Source organism: Pipistrellus kuhlii, unplaced genomic scaffold, assembly GCF_014108245.1.
Source record: "Pipistrellus kuhlii isolate mPipKuh1 unplaced genomic scaffold, mPipKuh1.p scaffold_m20_p_11, whole genome shotgun sequence".
Taxonomy (NCBI): Eukaryota; Metazoa; Chordata; class Mammalia; order Chiroptera; family Vespertilionidae; genus Pipistrellus; species Pipistrellus kuhlii.
In genome coordinates, this window is record NW_023425416.1 from 52,352,604 (window position 1) to 52,371,257 (window position 18,654).

An 18,654-nucleotide genomic window follows, 5' to 3' on the forward strand; every position below is an offset into this window, starting at 1 on the left:
TGGGGGCGGGGCTGCAGGGGCGGGGCCCCAGGGCACACCCCTCTCCAGAGCTGAGGGCGGGGTTGCTGGGCTCCATGCTGCTGGGGGTGGAACCCGGGCCAGTTGGGCTGCAGCATGGACAGAGGCTCGGAAGGAGGCAGCTCGCCGATGGACCCTGGGCCAAGGAGCAGCAGGCGGGGTAGGCACAGGTGGCCTGGAGGGGGTGGGGGGCAGGGACGGTCTGGGTGCGGCGGGGGTGGTGCTGGAAGGAGGGCGAGGCTGGTGGGGGTCTCGGCAGGTACAGGGGTGCTCTGAGGGGCACCGGCCGGCTGTGGTCAGGAAGAGGGGAACACGGGCGCCTCGCGGGGAGAGGGAGCGGGCCCAGGGGGAGCTATAAATAGTGCTTCCTGCGGCCGGGGGAGGGACCGCCAGCTGGAGCTGCTCGGGCCTCCTGCTGGGCCCTGCGCTGGCCTCCTAGGGGGTCACGCCGTTCAGGTCCCCCTGAGGGGTCAGACCGGTCTGGGGAGGTCCTGAGGCTCCTTTGGGACGTTTTTCACAGGATGTGGCTTGAGCCGTAAACCAGCACTTTCAGGACACCTACTGCGGCCTGTGGCCTCCTGAGTTGACGAAGCACCTATTGTGTGCTCTGCCCTGCCCATGCGCCGCTCGGGGTCCTGTCCGGGCCCCTGGCTGCGCACCTACTGCGTGCCAGGCCGGGATCAGCAAGTGCAGGCCAGGGTTCCCGGCTCCCCGGCCACGTGACCCCGTGTCTCCCAGTGGCCTCACGCCCTGTGCAGGCTCTGGACCCAGGGAGGCCCCGGGGATGCTCCTTGGCCGGAAGTGGCCAGAGGAAGCCGGGACTCCTGGGAGCTCTCCGAACCTCCAGGGGCAGCCGAGGGAGAGGAGGAGGGGCGTGAAGGCGGAGGGAGGCAGCAGAGAGCAGGGCCCGGGCGCGGGCTTGTCCGTGCGTGTGTACCTGCAGCCGTGTGCACACGCGTGCGTTCACCCACTGACGTGTGGGTCTGCGTGGTATTCCCCGGGATCCCCAGCCTTCCCGCTGCGAAGGCTGGCCTGGTGGTCGGCCAGGGCCGGTCAGCAGTCAGGATGGGAGAGTTTGAGCACTGAGGACACTGCGAGGTCCAGTGGACAGTGCAGCAGGCACTCCGGGAGGCAACCAGGGCCGGGGGGCTCATGTGGGGAGACTGAGAGGACACGCTCACACACTGACATCAGCACGTCCCCCCCTGGGCCGGGACAGCTGGCTCGCTTTGGCATGGCTAAGGGGGTACAGCCAGGAGGGCACCCACTGGCCTGAGGGTGAGGAGCAGGAGAGTTCAGGTGTGGCCGTGGGAGTGGCTGCGAGGAGGAGGGTCTCTGAGGGCTGCAGGGGGCCCGGCCTCTCCTGCATTGCTCTGTGGCCCCTGCCTGCTGTAGGGACCTGGGCGGGGAGATGGGGGTCAGCCCGGGGTCAGACTGTGTGGGGAAGAGTGGGAGGTGGCGAGCTATTGCATTTCCTAGGAAGCCAGGCCCATGCTCTCGGGGTGTGGTGGCGGCTGCCCAGACTTGGCCCTGGCCTCCCGCCCTGCCCTGGCTGCCCTTTCCCCCAGCTTTTGATTGACAGCCCATGGGGTGGGGGGCAGGCCTGAGGGTGCTGGGTGTCTGATGTCCGCGGAGGCGGCCTCTGCAGTGAGAGCTGGTGCTGGACAGCGTGTGGGCCTGGGTGACCAAGGCTCTGACTTTGGCCTTGGGATGACCTTGGCCGTGGCCGGGAGACAGGGAGGAGGCTGGCTGTGGCAGGAACGGATGAGTGGCTGAAGAGGAGTAGGAAGCTGCCGGGAAGTCACAAGGGGCGTCCTGCTCCCAGGAGCCACCCACACCCACGGGTGTGCTCAGAGCTGCCAGGCATGAGGTGGAGGCAGCTGGGCGGGCACAGCAGAGGGAGGGGGAGGGGGAAGTGGCTGGATCTGTCGGAGGAGACAGGAGGCAGAGCATCCGAGGGGCGGGTGGCCAGAGCCAGAGCCGGTTTCAGGGCGGGCCCAGGTGGGCTCCCAGCAGGTGTATTTCTGGGAAGTGGGCAGGCCCCTGTACGGGCATCTTAAGGTCCTGGCCAGACTCTGAAGGGCTGGGTGGGAATTTGGGGAACTGACACAAGGCAGGGGCGTGGCCAGGAGGGCAGAGGAGGGGTGCTGGGTGTACCCGCTGACCCCTGTTCACGCCCAGCACCTGGTTCCGGCCAGGCACCCTGGGGCAGAGAGAACGTGAGGCTGAGGGGCACTGTCCAGGGTGTGGTGGAGCCGCCGCTAGAGGGCAGTGCGAGGGGCTCCAGGACCCCAGGGCCCCGGCTGGGAAGAGTCCACAGCGTGCAGACAGGAGAGGCCAGGAGATCCTGAGCTTCCACTTTCCGCCCTGCCCCTCGCCTCCACTGCGTTTGAGACAGGAGACAAGTCATACAATAAATGATAACATGAATGTGCCTGAGTGGATTTTTCAGACATTGACACATTTCATCTATGCCAGAATCTTGCAAGATTTTTTAAAAAATATTTTTTTCATTGATTTCAGAGAAGAAGGGAGAGGGAGATAGAGCATCAGTGATGGGAGAGAATCATGGATCGGCTGCCTCCTGCAAGCCCCACACTGGGGATCGAGCCTGCAACCTGGGCCTGTGCCATGAGCCTTGTGTGCCAGGACCTTGTAAGATTGGTGATGCACGGTCCATCCTCGGCGAGTCCCCGGAGAGCTTGGGTACCAGCTCCCACTCACTTGCTCCAGGTGGACCGGTGCTTCGCCCGAGCTCCCCAGCAGCTGAGGCAAGAGAGAAACACGACCAATTCTGAACCGTGTTCTGGGTCCCTGTCTGTGATCAAGGGCCTTTCCCCGCTCCTGAGAGCCGTGCAAGGCGCTCCGGGGGAGGGGGGTGCAGGGCACGGCGGAGTTGACAGCCAAGACTTCAGGCCAGCCGAAACTGGTTTGGCTCAGTGGAGAGCGCTGCGGTCCGAGGACTGAAAGGTCCCGGGTTCGACTCCAGTCAGGGGCATGTACCTTGGTTGCGGGCACATCCCGGGTAGGAGGCAGCTGATTGATGATTTTCATCGATGTTTCTAACTCTCTATCCCTCTCTCCTCCTCTCTGTTAAAAATCAATAAAATATATTACAAAAAAAAAAGAGTCAGGCCAGTGATCAGTCACGCCTAGGCAGTCCGCCTGGTCCTGACCAATCAAGCCCCGCGGTCCCGTAGGTCCCGCCCCATGCATGGAAGCCCCGCCCTCCTGGGGCCCCGCGGTCCCGCGTGTTGAGGAGCAGGACCCCGGGGGCGAGGCCCTGGGAGAGGCCCGCACAAACCCGCGCGGGCGAGGTGGGGTGCTGGGCTCCTGCACGAGGCCCGAGTGCGCTGAGCATGCGCATCCAGGGTCCGGCAGGGAGGGCGGACGGCGCTGCGGAGTCCGAACCGAAGACGGGCGAGTTGCGCGTGCGCGCTCCGAGGCCACGCCCTCTCCACTTGGGGCGGGGTCTATGCGTCCTGGGCGGGGCCTCGGGTGGGACGTGCGTCGCCGCGGCTGGAAGAGGGGCGGACTGAAGGGCGGGGCCTGCGCGTCCTGGGCGGGGCCTCGGGTGGGACGTGCGTCGCCGCGGCTGGAAGAGGGGCGGGCCGAGGGCGGGGCCTGCGCGTCCTGGGCGGGGCCTGGGGGGGGTTGGACGTGCGTCGCCGCGGCTGGAAGAGGGGCGGGCCGAGGGCGGGGCCTGCGCGTCCTGGGCGGGGCCTCGGGTGGGACGTGCGTCGCCGCGGCTGGATAGGGCGGGCCGAGGGCGGGGCCTGCGCGTCCTGGGCGGGGCCTCGGGTGGGACGTGCGTCGCCGCGGCTGGATAGGGGCGGGCCGAGGGCGGGGCCTGCGCGTCCTGGGCGGGGCCTGGGGGGGTTGGACGTGCGTCGCCGCGGCTGGAAGAGGGGCGGGCCGAGGGCGGGGCCTCAGCGGGCGGGGCCTCAGCGGCCGGAGCGGCCGGCTGCCGGGGCCTCACCGCGCCTCCGTCCGCTCGGCTCGGGATGGCGTCCCCGCGGGAGCTGACGCAGAACCCCCTCAGGAAGATCTGGATGCCCTACAGCAACGGGCGGCCGGCCCTGCACGCCTGCCAGCGCCGCGGTGAGGGCCGCGGGGCGGAGGCGGGGCCGGGCGGGATGGACGGGCGGCCCGGGCGGCGGTCCCTCGGGGAGGGGGCCGGGAGCCCGGGAGCCGCGCGGCCGAGGCTGCCAGGCCGGTGGGCCGGGCAGGACCGGGTGGTGGGCCGAGGGCAGGGAGGCAGCGCCGGAGGCGGAGCCGGTCTGAGGGGAGCCTCGGCTCGGGGGCCAGGTCTGGTCCGGTCCCTGCGCACCGGGGTCCCCACCGCTCAGGCCCGGGGCCTGGAGCCCTGCCCTCCTCTCTGCTGGGCCGGCCCTGCGGGAGCTGCTGGGCCTCTCTGAGCCCGGCCCCGAGGAGGGGGGAGGCGGGGCCGGGGCCTATCTCCCACCTCTTCACCTCAGGGCACGTTCGTGCAATTTCAGGAAGTGCGGTCCGACCCGATAAGGGACCCGAGGGCTCCGTGCCCTGTGGGCTGGCCCGTCGGTGCTGTGGGCAGAGGTGAACTTTAGGGTGAAACATCTGGGGGACACGCTGAAAGCACGACCTTGTAAGGGGCTCAGCTTTCCTGGGTCTTGGGCGTTTAATCCATGCCTCGACTTCTCACTTGAACTAAAATGAATCTGCAACCTCTTTATTACAAAAAATACACACAAAAACAGAGAAGATGGTCCTAGGAGTAATGGCCAGGACCTCAGAGAACAGCTAGTCCACCTCCTGGGGCAGAAATGGACATGGCGACCAGGAGGCCGGGCTGTGTGCGGGGTCTCCCTGCCCCTGGCTCTGCGTGGCGGTGACCCGGGAGGGAGAGTGCTGTGCTGGGCCCGCATGGTGGCCAGCGAGGGCCTTGGTGTGAGAGCTGGGGAGGGGCTTGTGTGGCCCGTGGGTCCTGGCGGGGGTGAGCCTGTGGTCCTGCCTTCAGTCCCGGGCCCACGGCTCCCATTCCCGCTCTGCGTCCTCAGGGGCTCCGGGCACGCCCACTGCCCCCTCCGCACTCGCCGGAGGCCCCCAGCTCCGGGGTCTGTGTGCGGGCCGCTTCCGCTCCGGCCCTGGACTTCGGAGCAGGAGCCTCGGCTGCATCAGGCACAGCTGTGTGGCCCCGGGCAGGACGGGCAGGACGGCTCCTCGCTGTCCCTCCCACAGAGTCAGGGATGGAGCGGCAGTTCTGAGCGAACCCCGGGTTCCAGGGTGGGGAAGGGCCTGCAGCCTCGGGGAGGGGGCTGGCCCAGGTCTTTTGGCCACTCGGGCTCCCAGGCTGTGGTTAAAACCCGGCTCTGGCCCAGCCGGCTGGCTCAGTGGCTGAGAGTCAACCTCTGAACCAGGAGGTCACGGTTCGATTCCCAGATCGAGCCCACAACAGGCTAGATCCCGGTGTGGGGTGTTCTGGAGGCAGCTGATCCAGGATTCGCTCTCATCCTTGATGTTTCTCTCGCTCCCTCCCCCTTCCTCTCTGAAATAAAAAAATATATAATTTTTTTAAAAAGAGGGACCCGGGGAGCTGGGCAGGGAGGACAGGACGCGTCTGGCGGATGGCCGGGCAAGGGAGAGTGGCCGTCTGCCCTGTGAACAGACAGACCTGCTGCCTCGCTCTCAGGAGCTGTTCCTTCCCGCCCGCCCAGGGGCGTCCAGCCGTGCGGCGCGGGAGTCCGCCGAACTCACTCGGAGACTGCCCGCCCCGGGGGCACCCCCAGAAGGTACACTGCCCAGCCTCCCTGGCCTTTCTTTAAGGGCCGCCTTTAACTTTGTCTCAGCATCCATCCATTCTCTCCTTCCTCCCCTGAGGGTGTTTCCCGTTGGTTTTCGGGGAGTGGAAGGGAGAGCAAGAGACGGAGAGACGTCCATGGGAGAGAAGCACCTCGGTGGCTGCCTCCTGCACAAGCCCTGACCAGGGCTGGGGCCGGGGAGGAGCCTGTGCCCTTGATCGGAATAGAACCCGGGACCCTTCCTTTTGTCCCCAGGCCGATGCTCTGTGCACTGGGCCCCACCGGCCGGGTGAGGCCTCCCGGGTCTTGAGCAAATTGTGCAGGAAAAGGAAGCTGAGCGGCTGTCTTCACACTTCCTTCTCCACAAGCCCGTGTCCTAACCATGTGTCCTAACCGTGTGTCCTAACCGTGTGTCCTAACCGTGTGTCCCAACTGTGTGTCCTAACCGTGTGCCTGCTTCCTGGTGCTCAGCCCAGCTCCCCGTCCACGCAGTGCCCCACACGCTCTGCCACGGCCGAGCTGGGTCCTGTTCTGCTGCCGGGAGCAGAGTGCGTGACCACCCTGTACTTTGGCCCAGGGCCGTTTCCTTGGGCTTATCTGGAGGAGCAGGTGACAGGTAACATTGCTCTGGCTCTCCCCAGCCTGGACCGGCTGTCCTTCCGGGGGCTGTGCGGGCGGGGCACCCAGGGGGATGGCCGTGCAGGGGGCACGCAGGCCCTGTCCCGAGTCCGCGGAGGACCCCCGGAGGCGGGGGTGGGGGGCGGCCTCCTGCAAAGGCCCTCCGGGTGCTGAGAGCGGGGATTGTGCAAACAGCGCAGCAGCCTTGCTGGCCCCGGGACACAGGCCTGGCCTGACCCGTCTCCCCTCGCCAGCGAGGCTCTGCCCGCCGCCCCGGCTCCCTGGTTTCTCGTTGGCCTGGCCCCGGCCCCTCTGGCCATCCGTCGTCGCAGGGCCTGCCTGGGGTCAGAGGGGCCTCGGTGCTGAGGTGCAGCTGTGTCCTCAGCGGGCGCTGCTCCCCGACGGGCTCTCCCCTGGAGGTAGTGCTAGAGTAGGGGTGTCGAACTCAATCAGAGAAGGGGCCAAAATCTGAAATCCAGCCTACATCGCGGGCCGAATGGTTTACTGAACAGTCATAAACTGTCACTGTGATGGAAACGCAGCTGAGTGCAGTGATGACAGCGCGGTGCGGGCCACATTGCAAGGCCTGGCGGGACGGATTTGGCCCGCGGGCCTTGTGTTTGACACATGTGCGCTAGACCCTCCAGGTGGGGACGGTCAACACGGGACCCGGCCGGCTGGCGTGGCTCAGGGGCTGAGCATCGACCTATGAACCAGGCGGTCAGGGTTCGATTCCCAGTCAGGGCAGATGCCCGGGATGCGGGCTGGATCTCCAGTAGGGGGCGTGCGGGAGGCGGCCGGTCCATGATTCTCTCTCGTCACCGATGTTTCTCTCTCTCTCCTTCTCCCTTCTTCTCGGAAATCAATAACAATATGTTTAATGAAAATCATCGACGACAGGACCCAAGCCTCTGCCCCCTGCCCCCAGGCAGGGCTGGCCCTGGCCATGGCGCTGCCGCCCGCGGGCTGGAGGGCCTGGCAGGCTCGCACTGGTGGTGTCTGTCCCCGCGGCTGCACCGGCCCAGCGCCTGGGCTCCGGGGGGCGGCTGAGCGTGTGCTGGGTCACGGGCAGCCGCGTCCTGTGGTCCGGCCTGCCCAGGGGCCGGGTGGGGCCGCGTCCCCCCCTCCAGCCTCCGCAGCTTCTCCGACGGGCACACGGGCTGGTGGCGGACGGGGCGCGGGCGCGGGCTGTCGCGGGTGCACCTGCGGGCGTCGCTGGGTCTCAGGTCTCGGCCTCTGGCAGCCTCTCCCTGCTGGGTTCGAGAAGCTCCCCTCCTTCCTCCTGCCCTCACCGTGGGCACCCGCTCCGTGCCAGGCGGTCGTGGGGAAAGGCCGTGTGGAGCTGGGCTCTGGGGGAGGAAGAGACATGAGCCGGAGGCTGAGCAGGAAGCACTGGCCCCTGGATGGCCGCAGGGCGCTGCGTCCCCTGGCCCTGGCTCTGCCCGGCCTCCCCTGGGCTCGCCGTCGTGGCTGCCGGGCGTGGCCGGTTCGGCTTTGTGTCTGGTGATGCCCAGCAGGTCGGGCTGGCGAGGTCCGCTGGGGCGGGAGGAGGGCAGAGCCAGCTTTCCCTGCCCTGAGGTGTAACGGTCACAGACCGGAGACATCAGCCAGAGTGACCGAGTTAACTCACACACGTCCACACGCGTGCGGCCTGTACGTGAGCGGGTCAGAGGCCGAGGGGCAGGGGAGGGAGACGCCCAGCCCCCGAGCCCCCGAGCCCCCGAGGGCCGCAGAGGCGGGAGGAAGAGCCGCCTCCGTCAGCGGGCTGTGCCGGAGGGGCTGTGCCTGGAGGGGTGTGTCTGGAGGGGGTGTGCCCGGAGGGGGTGTGTCCGGAGGGTGTGTGTCCGGAGGGGGTGTGCCCGGAGGGGGTGCTCCCGGAGGGGGTGTGTCCAGAGGGGTGTGTGTCCGGAGGGGGTGTGTCCGGAGGGGAGGTGTGTCCGGAGGGGGTGTGTCGGAGGGGTGTGCCCGGAGGGGGTGTGCCCGGAGGGGGGTGCTCCCGGAGGGGGGTGCTCCCGGAGGGGGGTGTCCGGAGGGGTGTGCCCAGAGGGGGGTGCGCCCGGAGGGGGTGCTCCCGGAGGGGGTGTGTCCAGAGGGGTGTGTGTCCGGAGGGGGTGTGTCCGAGGGGTGTGCCCGGAGGGGGTGTGCCCGGAGGGGGGTGCTCCCGGAGGGGGGTGCGCCCGGAGGGGTGTGTGTCCGGAGGGGTGCTCCCGGAGGGGGTGCCCCCGGTGGAGGTCGAAGGTGACCTCTGAGCCCCGCGGGCGGGCGGGGGTGTGTTCTCCGAGCTCAGGGCCGGGGCAGGTTCTGGTCTGCGGCTAGGGTTGCCTTCCGCTCGGACAGCCTGCCTGGCACGGAGGCTCAGGTTGGGGGCCGGTGCCGGCGGCGGTGTGAGACTGGGGGCCGGAGGGCGAGGCGGCCTGGGTGGGCCGAGCGGCCGGTCTGAGTGCCCTCGCCTTGCAGTGTGCATGACCAACTGCCCCACGCTCATCGTCATGGTGGGGCTGCCCGCCCGCGGCAAGACCTACATCTCCAAGAAGCTGACGCGCTACCTCAACTGGATCGGCGTGCCCACGCGGGGTGAGGCGGCTCCCGGGCCTGGGCTGGGCCGGGGGGCCGGACTGCGGGTGGCAGGGCCGGTGGGAGGGGGGGCAGGGGCGGGGGGCAGGGCCGGTGGGAGGGGGGGCAGGGCGGGGGGCAGGGCCGGTGGGAGGGGGGGCAGGGCGGGGGGCAGGGCCGGTGGGAGGGGGGGCAGGGCGGGGGGCAGGGCCGGTGGGAGGGGGGGCAGGGCGGGGGGCAGGGCCGGTGGGAGGGGGGGCAGGGCCGTGGGCAGGGCCGGTGGGAGGGGGGGCAGGGCCGGGGGCAGGGCTGGTGGGAGGGCGGGGGGCAGGGCCGGTGGGAGGGCGGGGGGCAGGGCCGGTGGGAGGGCGGGGGGCAGGGCCGGGGGCAGGGCCAGTGGGAGGGGCGGTGGGAGGGGGGGGCAGGGCTGCCGCGTGGGGAGCCAGCGTCCCTCTCCCGCAGAGTTCAACGTGGGCCAGTACCGCCGGGAAATGGTCAAGACGTACAGGTCCTTCGAGTTCTTCCTTCCTGACAACGAGGAGGGCCTGCGGATCCGAAAGTGAGTGCGTGTGCGTGCGTGTGCGTGTGCACGTGTGTACACAGTCGCACTGTACACGAGTCTGCACACGAGGTCACCGCACTCATGCGTGTGCAGCCAAGGTCACACAGCACACAAGGACACGCACGCACATGCCTGCACACCTCAGCACACACAGGCACACGCGGGGTCACCGTGAGGGCGTGTTCACACCCAGGCGCTCGGACTGGGTGAGGGCACAGGCCTTGGCTGTGCCACCAGTCCCCAGTAGGGGGCGTGCGGAGGCTGCTCCTCCCCATTGATGACGTTCTTTCTCTTCCTCTGAAATCAATGGAAATGTTTTAAGGAAGAAAGACCACAGCCACGGGGCAGGGGTGCCGGGGCAGGGGTGCCGGGGCAGGGGTGCCGGGGCAGGGGGAGGGGCAAGGGGGAGGGCGGCGTGGCCTGAGCCCCCAGCCCTCGGGCGGCACCCTCCGCACCCCACGCCCTGGCCACCTGGAGGCTCCCGGCCCTGGTCCTGGTTCAGGGGCTGTTCTGGGCTCACGTCAGTCTCCAGCCCCCCCCCACCCCCCCCCCGCCCACAGCCGTGTCCTCCCCCCTAGCCGTGTCCTCCCCCCGTAGCCGTGTCCTCCCCCCGTAGCCGTGTCCTCCCCCCGTAGCCGTGTCCTCCCCCCCGTAGCCGTGTCCTCCCCCCCGTAGCCGTGTCCTCCCCCCGTAGCCGTGTCCTCCCCCCGTAGCCGTGTCCTCCCCCCGTAGCCGTGTCCTCCCCCCCGTAGCCGTGTCCTCCCCCCCGTAGCCGTGTCCTCCCCCCGTAGCCGTGTCCTCCCCCCGTAGCCGTGTCCTCCTCCCGTAGCCGTGTCCTCCCCGCCCCGCAGCCGTGCCCGGCCCCCGCCGCCCGGCTGACCGTGTCTCCCCCGGAAGGCAGTGTGCCCTGGCCGCGCTCCGTGACGTCCGGCAGTTCCTCAGCGAGGAGGGCGGGCACGTGGCGGTGAGTGACCCTGCCGTCTGGGCGGGAGCCACGGGGCCGGGGCAGGCAGGGCGAGGCCTGCACTCCCTCTGAGTGCTCCCAGGGCCCCCGCCCCCGGCCCGCCCCTCCGGGCACAGCCCCTCCGGACAGAGGCCGCACAGGGTTCCGGTCTCCGGTTTAACTAGTTCCATGGACGACCTGTGGGTCAGACGTGCAGCTGCTGAGTGTGTCCCACAGGAGGGTGCGGCCCTGAGCCCCCCCGCCCGCCCGGCCCCCCTCCACCCCCTCCGCCCGGCCCCCCGCCCCTCCCCCTCCGCCCGGCCCCCCCACCCGGCCCCCTCCCCCTCCACCCGGCCCCCTCCCCCTCCGCCCCCCCGCCCGGCCCCCCGCCCCACAGCCCCGGCGGAGGAGACTGGCCGGCAGCCGCTGGTGGGAGCCCAGGAGCCCCCGGGCAGAGCCGGTAACCCTGTGGTCCTAGGTTTTCGATGCCACAAACACCACGCGAGAACGCAGGGCGACCATCTTTAATTTCGGGGAGCAGAACGGCTACAAGGTGAGGCCTGGTGGGTCAGGGCATGGGGGGGCGGGCACTTCCCTCACCAGCTGGGGTTCCGTCCTGGAGCCGGGACTGGGGGCCCTGGGCGTGGAGGGCGCTCTGGGACCGGCGAGCCTGCTGACCTGGTTCCTCTCCCCCTCCCCCTCCCCCTCCCTCCCGCCTCTCCCCTCCCTCCCTCCCCCTTCCCCCTCCCTCCCCGTCCCCCTCTCTCCCTCCCCCCTTCCTCCCTCCCCCTCCCCCTCCCTCCCCCCTCCCTCCCCCCTCCCTCCCCCCTCTCTTCTCCCCTCCCTACCCCCTCTCTCCCTCCCCCCTCTCTCCCTCCCCCCTTCCTCCCTCCCCCTCCCCCCTCTCTCCCCCCCCTCTCCCTCCTCTCCCCCCCTCTTTCCCCCCCCCTCTCCCCCCCCCTTCCTCCCGCCGCCCGGGCGCCCCGGCTGCAGACCTTCTTCGTCGAGTCCATCTGTGTGGATCCGGAGGTCATCGCTGCCAACATCGTGGTGGGTCCCGGCCTGCGGGGTCCGCGTCCCGCACCCCCAGGCCACTCGGGCTGGGCTTTGTGGCCCCTTCCCCTCCCCTCCGTCCGGCGTGAGGAGAGGCCTAGCCCCGAGCAGGGCGTGGGGGAGGGGCGGTACATTTAAAAAACACATTTCTACTGATTTCATAGAGGAAGGGAGAGGGAGGGAGCCTCGGGCTCCCCTCCCCCTTCCCGTCCCACAGGAGGAGGGCTCGGCCTCAGGGCGCCCAGTCCTTCTCTCAGCGCCGGCGTGGGAACCGGGACCAGGAGCCACTGGGTCCCTCCTGGTGGACCAGCCCCCGGCCCCCGGCTCCCAGCCCCGGGCCCCCAGCCCCCGCATTGTCCTCGGCCCCCCAGCTCCCAGCCCCAGGCCCCCAGCTCCCAGCCCCGGGCCCCCAGCTCCCAGCCCCAGGCCCCCAGCCCCCGCATTGTCCTCGGCCCCCCAGCTCCCAGCCCCGGGCCCCCAGCTCCCAGCCCCGGCCCCCAGCTCCCAGCCCCGGGCCCCCAGCTCCCAGCCCCGGCCCCCAGCTCCCAGCCCCGGGCCCCCAGCTCCCAGCCCCGGGCCCCCAGCTCCCAGCCCCGGGCCCCCAGCCCCCGAATTGTCCTCGGCCCCCAGCTCCCAGCCCCGGCCCCCAGCCCCCGCATTGTCCTCGGCCCCCCAGCTCCCAGCCCCGGCCCCCAGCCCCCGCATTGTCCTCGGCCCCCCAGCTCCCAGCCCCGGCCCCCAGCTCCCAGCCCCGGCCCCCAGCCCCCGCACTGTCCTCGGCCCCCCAGCTCCCAGCCCCGGGCCCCCAGCCCCCGCATTGTCCTCGGCCCCCCAGCTCCCAGCCCCGGGCCCCCAGCCCCCGCACTGTCCTCGGCCCGCGTGCGGCCCCGCTGACCGCTGCTCTGCCCGGCAGCAAGTGAAGCTGGGCAGCCCGGACTACGTGGGCCGCGATGGCGAGGAGGCGGCCGAGGACTTCCTGCAGCGCATCGCCTGCTACGAGAGCTCCTACGAGCCCCTGGACGAGGAGCTGGACAGGTGGGCGCCTGGGGCGAGGCGGGCCTGGCCACGGCCGCCGGCAGGCCGCGCGGGGCCTGCTGCCCGGGGGGGGGCAGCCCTCTGCCGGGGGTCCGGTGGGTGACGGGACCTCAGGGGCGCTCAGGGAGGGAGGCCCGGCGTGCTGGCTGGGTGGTAGGTGGGGGAGGAGTGTTGCCACGGCTCCCGGGTCCGGTCCAGAAGAGCCGTCTCTGCTCCCCTTACAACGCTCAGCCCCTGAGCCCGCCGGCCGGCATGTCCCTCACACCTGTGGCCCGGCGCCCGGCCTCTCTCTGCAGGGACCTGTCCTACATCAAGATCATGGACGTGGGCCAGAGCTACGTGGTGAACCGCGTGGCCGACCACATCCAGAGCCGCATCGTGTACTACCTCATGAACATCCACGTGACGCCCCGCTGCATCTACCTCTGCCGGCACGGCGAGAGCGAGTTCAACCTCAAGGGCCGCATCGGGGGGGACCCCGGGCTGTCCCCCCGCGGCCGGGAGGTCAGTGCGTGTGCACGTGTGTGCACGTGTGTACGCACGCGCGTGTGCTGGGCTGCAGCTCACAGCTAACGCAGTCATCCAGATGATGACCTTCATTCAGTCACAGGCGTCTTCAAACTACGGCCCGCGGGCCACATGCGCCCGCAGAGGAGTCTGATCCGGCCCGCCAGGTTTTTTGGGCAGTGAGCGCAGCCGAGGTGTTACAGTAGGAATCAGTAGTTCATATAGTCCGGCCCTCCAGCTCTCTGAGGGACCGTGATCTGGCCCCCACTTTAAAAAGTTTGAGGACCCCTGGATCCTGGAAATCTGGCCTCCGCTGAGACAGCCGCCCCGGGAAGCGTGGCGCTCGGGGCGCGGCCGTGGTCTGGGGAGATCCTGAGGCCTGGGCGGGGTCCTCGGCCTCAGGTGGGCGGGGCCGGGGCAGCTGCGGGCCTTCTCACCGACAGCGGGGTCCGGGAGGGGCGCACGGGGGCGGCCCCGAGGGGTGGGGGCGGCCTCGAGGCGCGTGGCAGAGACCGGGGCCGTGGGCTGAGTCCGTGGCGCCGTCCAGTTTGCCAGGAGCCTGGCCCAGTTCATCCGCGACCAGAACATCAAGGACCTGAAGGTGTGGACCAGCCAGATGCGCCGCACCATGCAGACGGCGGAGGCCCTGGGCGTGCCCTACGAGCAGTGGAAGGTGCTCAACGAGATCGACGCGGTAGGCACCTGGGGCGCTGCGGGTTTGTTCTTATTCAGTCTGTTTAATTGATTGCTGAGAGGAAGGGAGAGGGGGAGAGAGAGAAACACCAATGGTGAGAGGGAGTCATGGACTGGCTGCCTCCTGCACGCCCCCTGCTGGGGACCGAGCCTGCAACCCGGGCATGGGCCCTTGACCAGAATCAAACCTGGGACCTTTTGGTCTGCAGGCCGATGCTCTATCCACTGATCCACACTGGCTAGGGCTCATCCTTTTATTATTATTTGTTTTTGTTCATCCTCACCCAAGAACTTCTTCCATATTTCATCGCCTCGGGCTCTCCCCGGACCCCCAGGCTGACCCCGGCCCGGCACGGCACGGGGTGACAGGTGCTGGGTGCTGGGGGTGACCCTCGTGTCTCCTAGGGCGTCTGCGAGGAGATGACCTACGAGGAGATCCAGGGCCACTACCCCCTGGAGTTTGCCCTGCGGGACCAGGACAAGTACCGGTACCGCTACCCCAAGGGGGAGGTAGGTGGGGTTCAGGGCCCGGTCCCCCCTGGCCGGGGGTGGGGGGTCCCTCTCCCAGACGCCCGTCCCCAGCCCCAGCCCCAGCGTCCCTGTCCCTCCCACGGCGACGGCCCTGTCAGTCATGGGGTGGGCGGGCCCAGCCCCGATTGGCCGCCCCGGGCGTGGGGAGGGGCCCGTGGCTCCGCCCGCTGAGCCGCGCCGCCCTCAGTCCTACGAGGACCTGGTGCAGCGCCTGGAGCCGGTGATCATGGAGCTGGAGCGGCAGGAGAACGTGCTGGTCATCGGGCACCAGGCGGTGATGCGCTGCCTCCTGGCCTACTTCCTGGACAAGGCGGCAGGTGGGCCGCCCGCCGGGGGGGGGGGGGCGAGGGGAGGGCGGGCTCTGACCCTCTGTGCCCACAGAGCAGCTGCCCTACCTCAAGTGCCCGCTGCACACTGTGCTGAAGCTGACGCCCGTGGCCTACGGTGAGGCCCCTCCCGAGCGCCTGTCCTTTTCCTGTGGCCCAGGAGCCCCTGCCTCCTTCCCCATCGTCCCCACACCAAGGCGGCGGAGGCCACCGCGCCCACAGGAGCCGGGGTGTGGGCGAGGCACCAGCTGCCGGTCTCACTGCCCTGGCACCGCTCGGTGTGGGAGACCGGGAGGGGCCGGGCCTGAGGACTGAGCAGTGACTCCCCGCAGGGCTGGGCCTGTGCCCCTCCCACCACCTTCGCCCCAGGCGCAGCCGGGCCTCAGAGCCGCCCTGCCGGGCCTGGGCTGCGGGCCTGGGCTGCGCGGGAGGCTGCACTGGGCTTGGCATTGGATGGGCAGGGCCTGGCGGGTGCCCAGGGCGGGAGACCCAGGCGAGGCCGCCCTCGGGACCGCCGTCTCTCCCTTGGGCAGGCTGTAAGGTGGAGTCCATCTTCCTGAACGTGGGGGCAGTGAACACACACCGGGAAAGGCCGCAGGTACCACCGGCGGGGGCCGGGGAACGGGGGCCGGGGCCGGGGAACGGGGGCCAAGGTGGGGCAGCCGGCCTAGAGGCTCCTTCGGGGTGAGCTTGGCTTCCCGCCCAGCTGCTCTCCCCCCACTGGGTGCCGTCTGGGGGGGAGCCCCACAGTGGACTGAGCCGAGGAGGGGACCATGAACTGGGTTTGTGGGGGGAGGGCCTTGCCTGCCAGGGGCCGGGCCGGGGCGGGTTCCAGCGAGAGGAACCAGCTGGCTCTCTGCGACTAAGGCAGGCGCTCCGCGAAGTGTCCCAGAACTGCTCCCTGTCATGGGTACCCTCCCACTGAGCCCAGCACCCCGCCTCCACGCTCCCCAGGTCTGCTGCCCGGCCTCTGCCCGTCCGCCCGGGGGCCAGGCCACAGGGGGTCCCACGGGCGGCCTTTCTGCTGAGATCTGACCCTCCCCGAGGAGCAGGAGTGCGGCCGGGCGCCCTGGCCTCTTCCTGGGTGTCCAGCAGCCACGCACCCAGGGCCGCGGAGCCGTGGCTGGGGGGCGGGTAGGGGGGTCAGAGGGGAGTGGAGGGGAGAGGGCGGAGGGCGCGGCAGGGTGGTGCCCGCGGTGAAGGCCTGTTCGTTTCCATGCAGAACGTGGACATCGCGAGGCCCCCAGAGGAGGCGCTGGTCACGGTCCCCGCTCACCAGTGACCCGGCCTCCCCGGTGACCGGCGGCCGCGGTCTCTGCCGACAGGGCCGCCCCAGGCCCGGCCGCCAGCAGGCACCGGGCACCTGCGGCCTGTGAAGGGCGAGACCCCCCGCGGCCACGCTGCCGGCATGGCCGGGACCCTGCAGGCGCCCGCTGGCCGGGTGCGAGGAGAGCCCGCCCCACCCGCCCGCAGGGATGGGGGCTCCCACCACGGACGCTGCTGGCCAGGCCGCGTCCGAGCCGATGGGGAGGCGGGCTCCTGGAGCCGTCATGGCGGCCACTCTGGGGGCCTGAGGAGGAGCCCGAGGAGCTGCTGGCCAGGCCCCACGGCGGCTTCTCAGAAACCCGACAACAGGGAGCGTCGCCCGCCAGGCGCGCTGGCCCGGACTCGGGGGCTGCAGCACCGGGGCCACGGCCACGGTCTGCATTGGTGCCTGTGCCTGCCGCCCACGGTGCCCCCGGATGCCCGCGGTGCCCCCCGATGCCCGCGGTGCCCCCCGATGCCCGCGGTGCCCCCGGATGCCCACGGTGCCCCCAGGTGCCCGCGGTACCCCCAGATGCCCACGGTGCCCCCCGGATACCCACGGTGCCCCGGATGCCCGCGGTGCCCCCGGATGCCCGCGGTGCCCCCGGATGCCCATGGTGCCCCCCAGATGCCCGCGGTGCCCCCAGATGCCCGGAGTGCCCCCCGGATGCCCGCGGTGCCCCCGGATGCCCACGGTGCCCCCGATGCCCGCGGTGCCCCCCGATGCCCGCGGTGCCCCGGATGCCCGCGGTGCCCCCGGATGCCAGCCCCGGCCCCGCCCGCTCTGCGCCTGCACCTTTCCTGTGTCCGTATGGGAACAGCGCCCTTCCCGGCCGGCCGGCCCGGCTGCTGGCGGCAGCGGCTGTGGACGCGGGGAGAGGGGGCCGGGGCCGGGGCCGGGGTGGGGGGCAGGTCCTCGGGGCCGCCCCGTCGGAGCCCAGCCCCGCAGCTCGGGCCCGGCGCACTTTGCTGCTGAGTCGGTGCACTGGAGTCAGTGATGTGTCCGCGGACCCTCTCTGTCGGCCGTGGTCCCTCCGGAGCGGACGGACACCTCTCGGGCTCTGGCTCCGAGGCGAAGCCCTCCCCGCCGTGTCCGGACGGCCTGGCCTGGCCTGGACCTGTCCCCGGCCGGCTGGGCGGGGGGCGGGTCACACAGGGCCGTGGCAGCCCTCCCGCCTCTGCCCGGACGGCTCCGCAGGCCGCCGGCTGCTGGGCCGGCCGCACGTCCTGTCGTCCGGGGCGGTTCCCGCTCTCCCCGAGGGTGGTGTGGGATCGGCACACATCGCACTGTGTCCGCGCTCTTTGCAATAACGCTTTCAAGACCGAAAGGATCCTGAGGGAGGCTGCATGTGGCAGCTCTGCGGACCCCACGCTGTGCCCCTGTCTCCTGAGGGCCTGGGCCCGTCTCCACGCCCTGAGCCAGAGGCAGATGTGGGGGCGGGGGGCCGGGTGGAACCCCATTAAGTGCAGGGTTCTAGGGTCCCTGGAAAGGCGGGTCCCAGATGCTGGCCTCCGGGGGAGGGGAGCCAGCTTTGTGTCAAGGATGGCCCCGGCCCTCATCAACCTATGAGCCTGAGGGTTGGGGTTCGATTCCCAGTCAGGGCACAGGCCTGGGTTGTGGGCTTGAGGGGCGTGCAGGAGGCAGCTGGTCCATGATTCTCTCATCACTGATGTCTCTCTCTCTCCCTCTCTGAAATCAATAAAAATAAATGTTCTTTAAAAGAAAGCAACGTTTTAAAATAAAGAAGGGGGCGGGGCAGTGTGACCCTGTGCTGTTCCCACGGGGCCCTGAGAGGACGCCACCCGCTCCAGCAGGGCCTGGGCTGTGGCCTGATGTTGGGGGCGGTGGGGGCACACCCTCTCCTGCAGCTGGGTCTCAGCGGGCAGCCCTCCGGGCACCTGGGGGTGTCCCCGCTGCGTCTCCACACCTGGCAGCTCAGCACTGCTCCTGGCCCTGTCACCTGGTCCTGGTCTCTGCACTGAAATCGGGAACCATCTCTGCCCTGGCTGGTGTGGCTCAGTGGATAGTGTCAGTCTGTGGACTAAAGGGTCCCAGGTTCCATTCCAGTCAAGAGCATGTACCTTGGTTGTGGACACATCCCCAGTAGGATGTTCCTAACGCTCCCTCTCTCTTCCTCTCTGTAAAATCTATATATATATATGTGTGTGTGTGTGTGTGTGTGTGTATATGTATATAAATAGTAAAATATATATTATTGATTTCAGGGGGCGGAGAGAGAGAGAAACATCCATGATGAGAGAATCAGGGCCACCTGCCTCCCCCATGCCCCCCTCCTGCACGTGCCCTTGACGGGACTCCAACTGTGACCTCTCCTTCCTAGGTCACTGGCTGGGCTGGCATCTTTTTAAAAAATTAAATCTTATTGCCTTTTTAAAGATTGTAATGTTTTTATTGCTTTTGGGGAGAGGAAGGTAGAGGGAGCTTCCATGAGCTGCTGCTCCTTGGGGCCGGGGCATCTTGGCATCCATCGACTCTCTGGGCCTTGGGCGTCTGTGCCCGGGGCTGTGGGCTCCAGTGGCCGGGGCTGTGGGCTCCTGTGCCCGAGGCTGTGGGCTCCAGTGGCCGGGGCTGTGGGCTCCTGTGCCCGAGGCTGTGCCCGGGGCTGTGGGCTCCAGTGCCCAGAGCTGTGCCCTCCAGTGGCCGGGGCTGTGGGCTCCTGTGCCCGGGGCTGTGCCCTCCTGTGCCCGGGGCTGTGGGCTCCTGTGCCCGGG

General features: G+C 69.7%; 1 protein-coding gene across 3 annotated transcripts; it reads left to right on the top strand.

Annotated features, from left to right (window-relative positions):
* The first annotated feature begins 56 nt into the window (after nucleotides 1-56).
* Nucleotides 57-16,013, top strand: PFKFB4 (6-phosphofructo-2-kinase/fructose-2,6-biphosphatase 4). Of its 3 annotated transcripts, none has more exons than XM_036432348.2 (14): nucleotides 57-178; nucleotides 8,871-8,987; nucleotides 9,429-9,525; nucleotides 10,426-10,492; nucleotides 10,950-11,024; nucleotides 11,465-11,521; nucleotides 12,438-12,559; nucleotides 12,856-13,063; nucleotides 13,614-13,760; nucleotides 14,165-14,269; nucleotides 14,478-14,607; nucleotides 14,672-14,734; nucleotides 15,150-15,214; nucleotides 15,839-16,013. In XM_036432348.2, exons 1-14 carry the CDS (start codon nucleotides 115-117, stop codon nucleotides 15,896-15,898), a joined length of 1,377 nt encoding a protein of 458 aa, XP_036288241.1. In that variant the 5' UTR covers nucleotides 57-114; the 3' UTR covers nucleotides 15,899-16,013. The 3 variants fall into 3 exon arrangements, 2 of the variants coding, with proteins under 2 accessions (XP_036288241.1, XP_036288240.1); XR_006741191.1 differs by lacking the exon at nucleotides 57-178 and adding an exon at nucleotides 3,962-4,119 and having other exon boundaries at nucleotides 14,677-14,734; nucleotides 15,839-15,923; XM_036432347.2 differs by lacking the exon at nucleotides 57-178 and adding an exon at nucleotides 3,965-4,119.
* The last annotated feature ends 2,641 nt before the right edge of the window (nucleotides 16,014-18,654 follow it).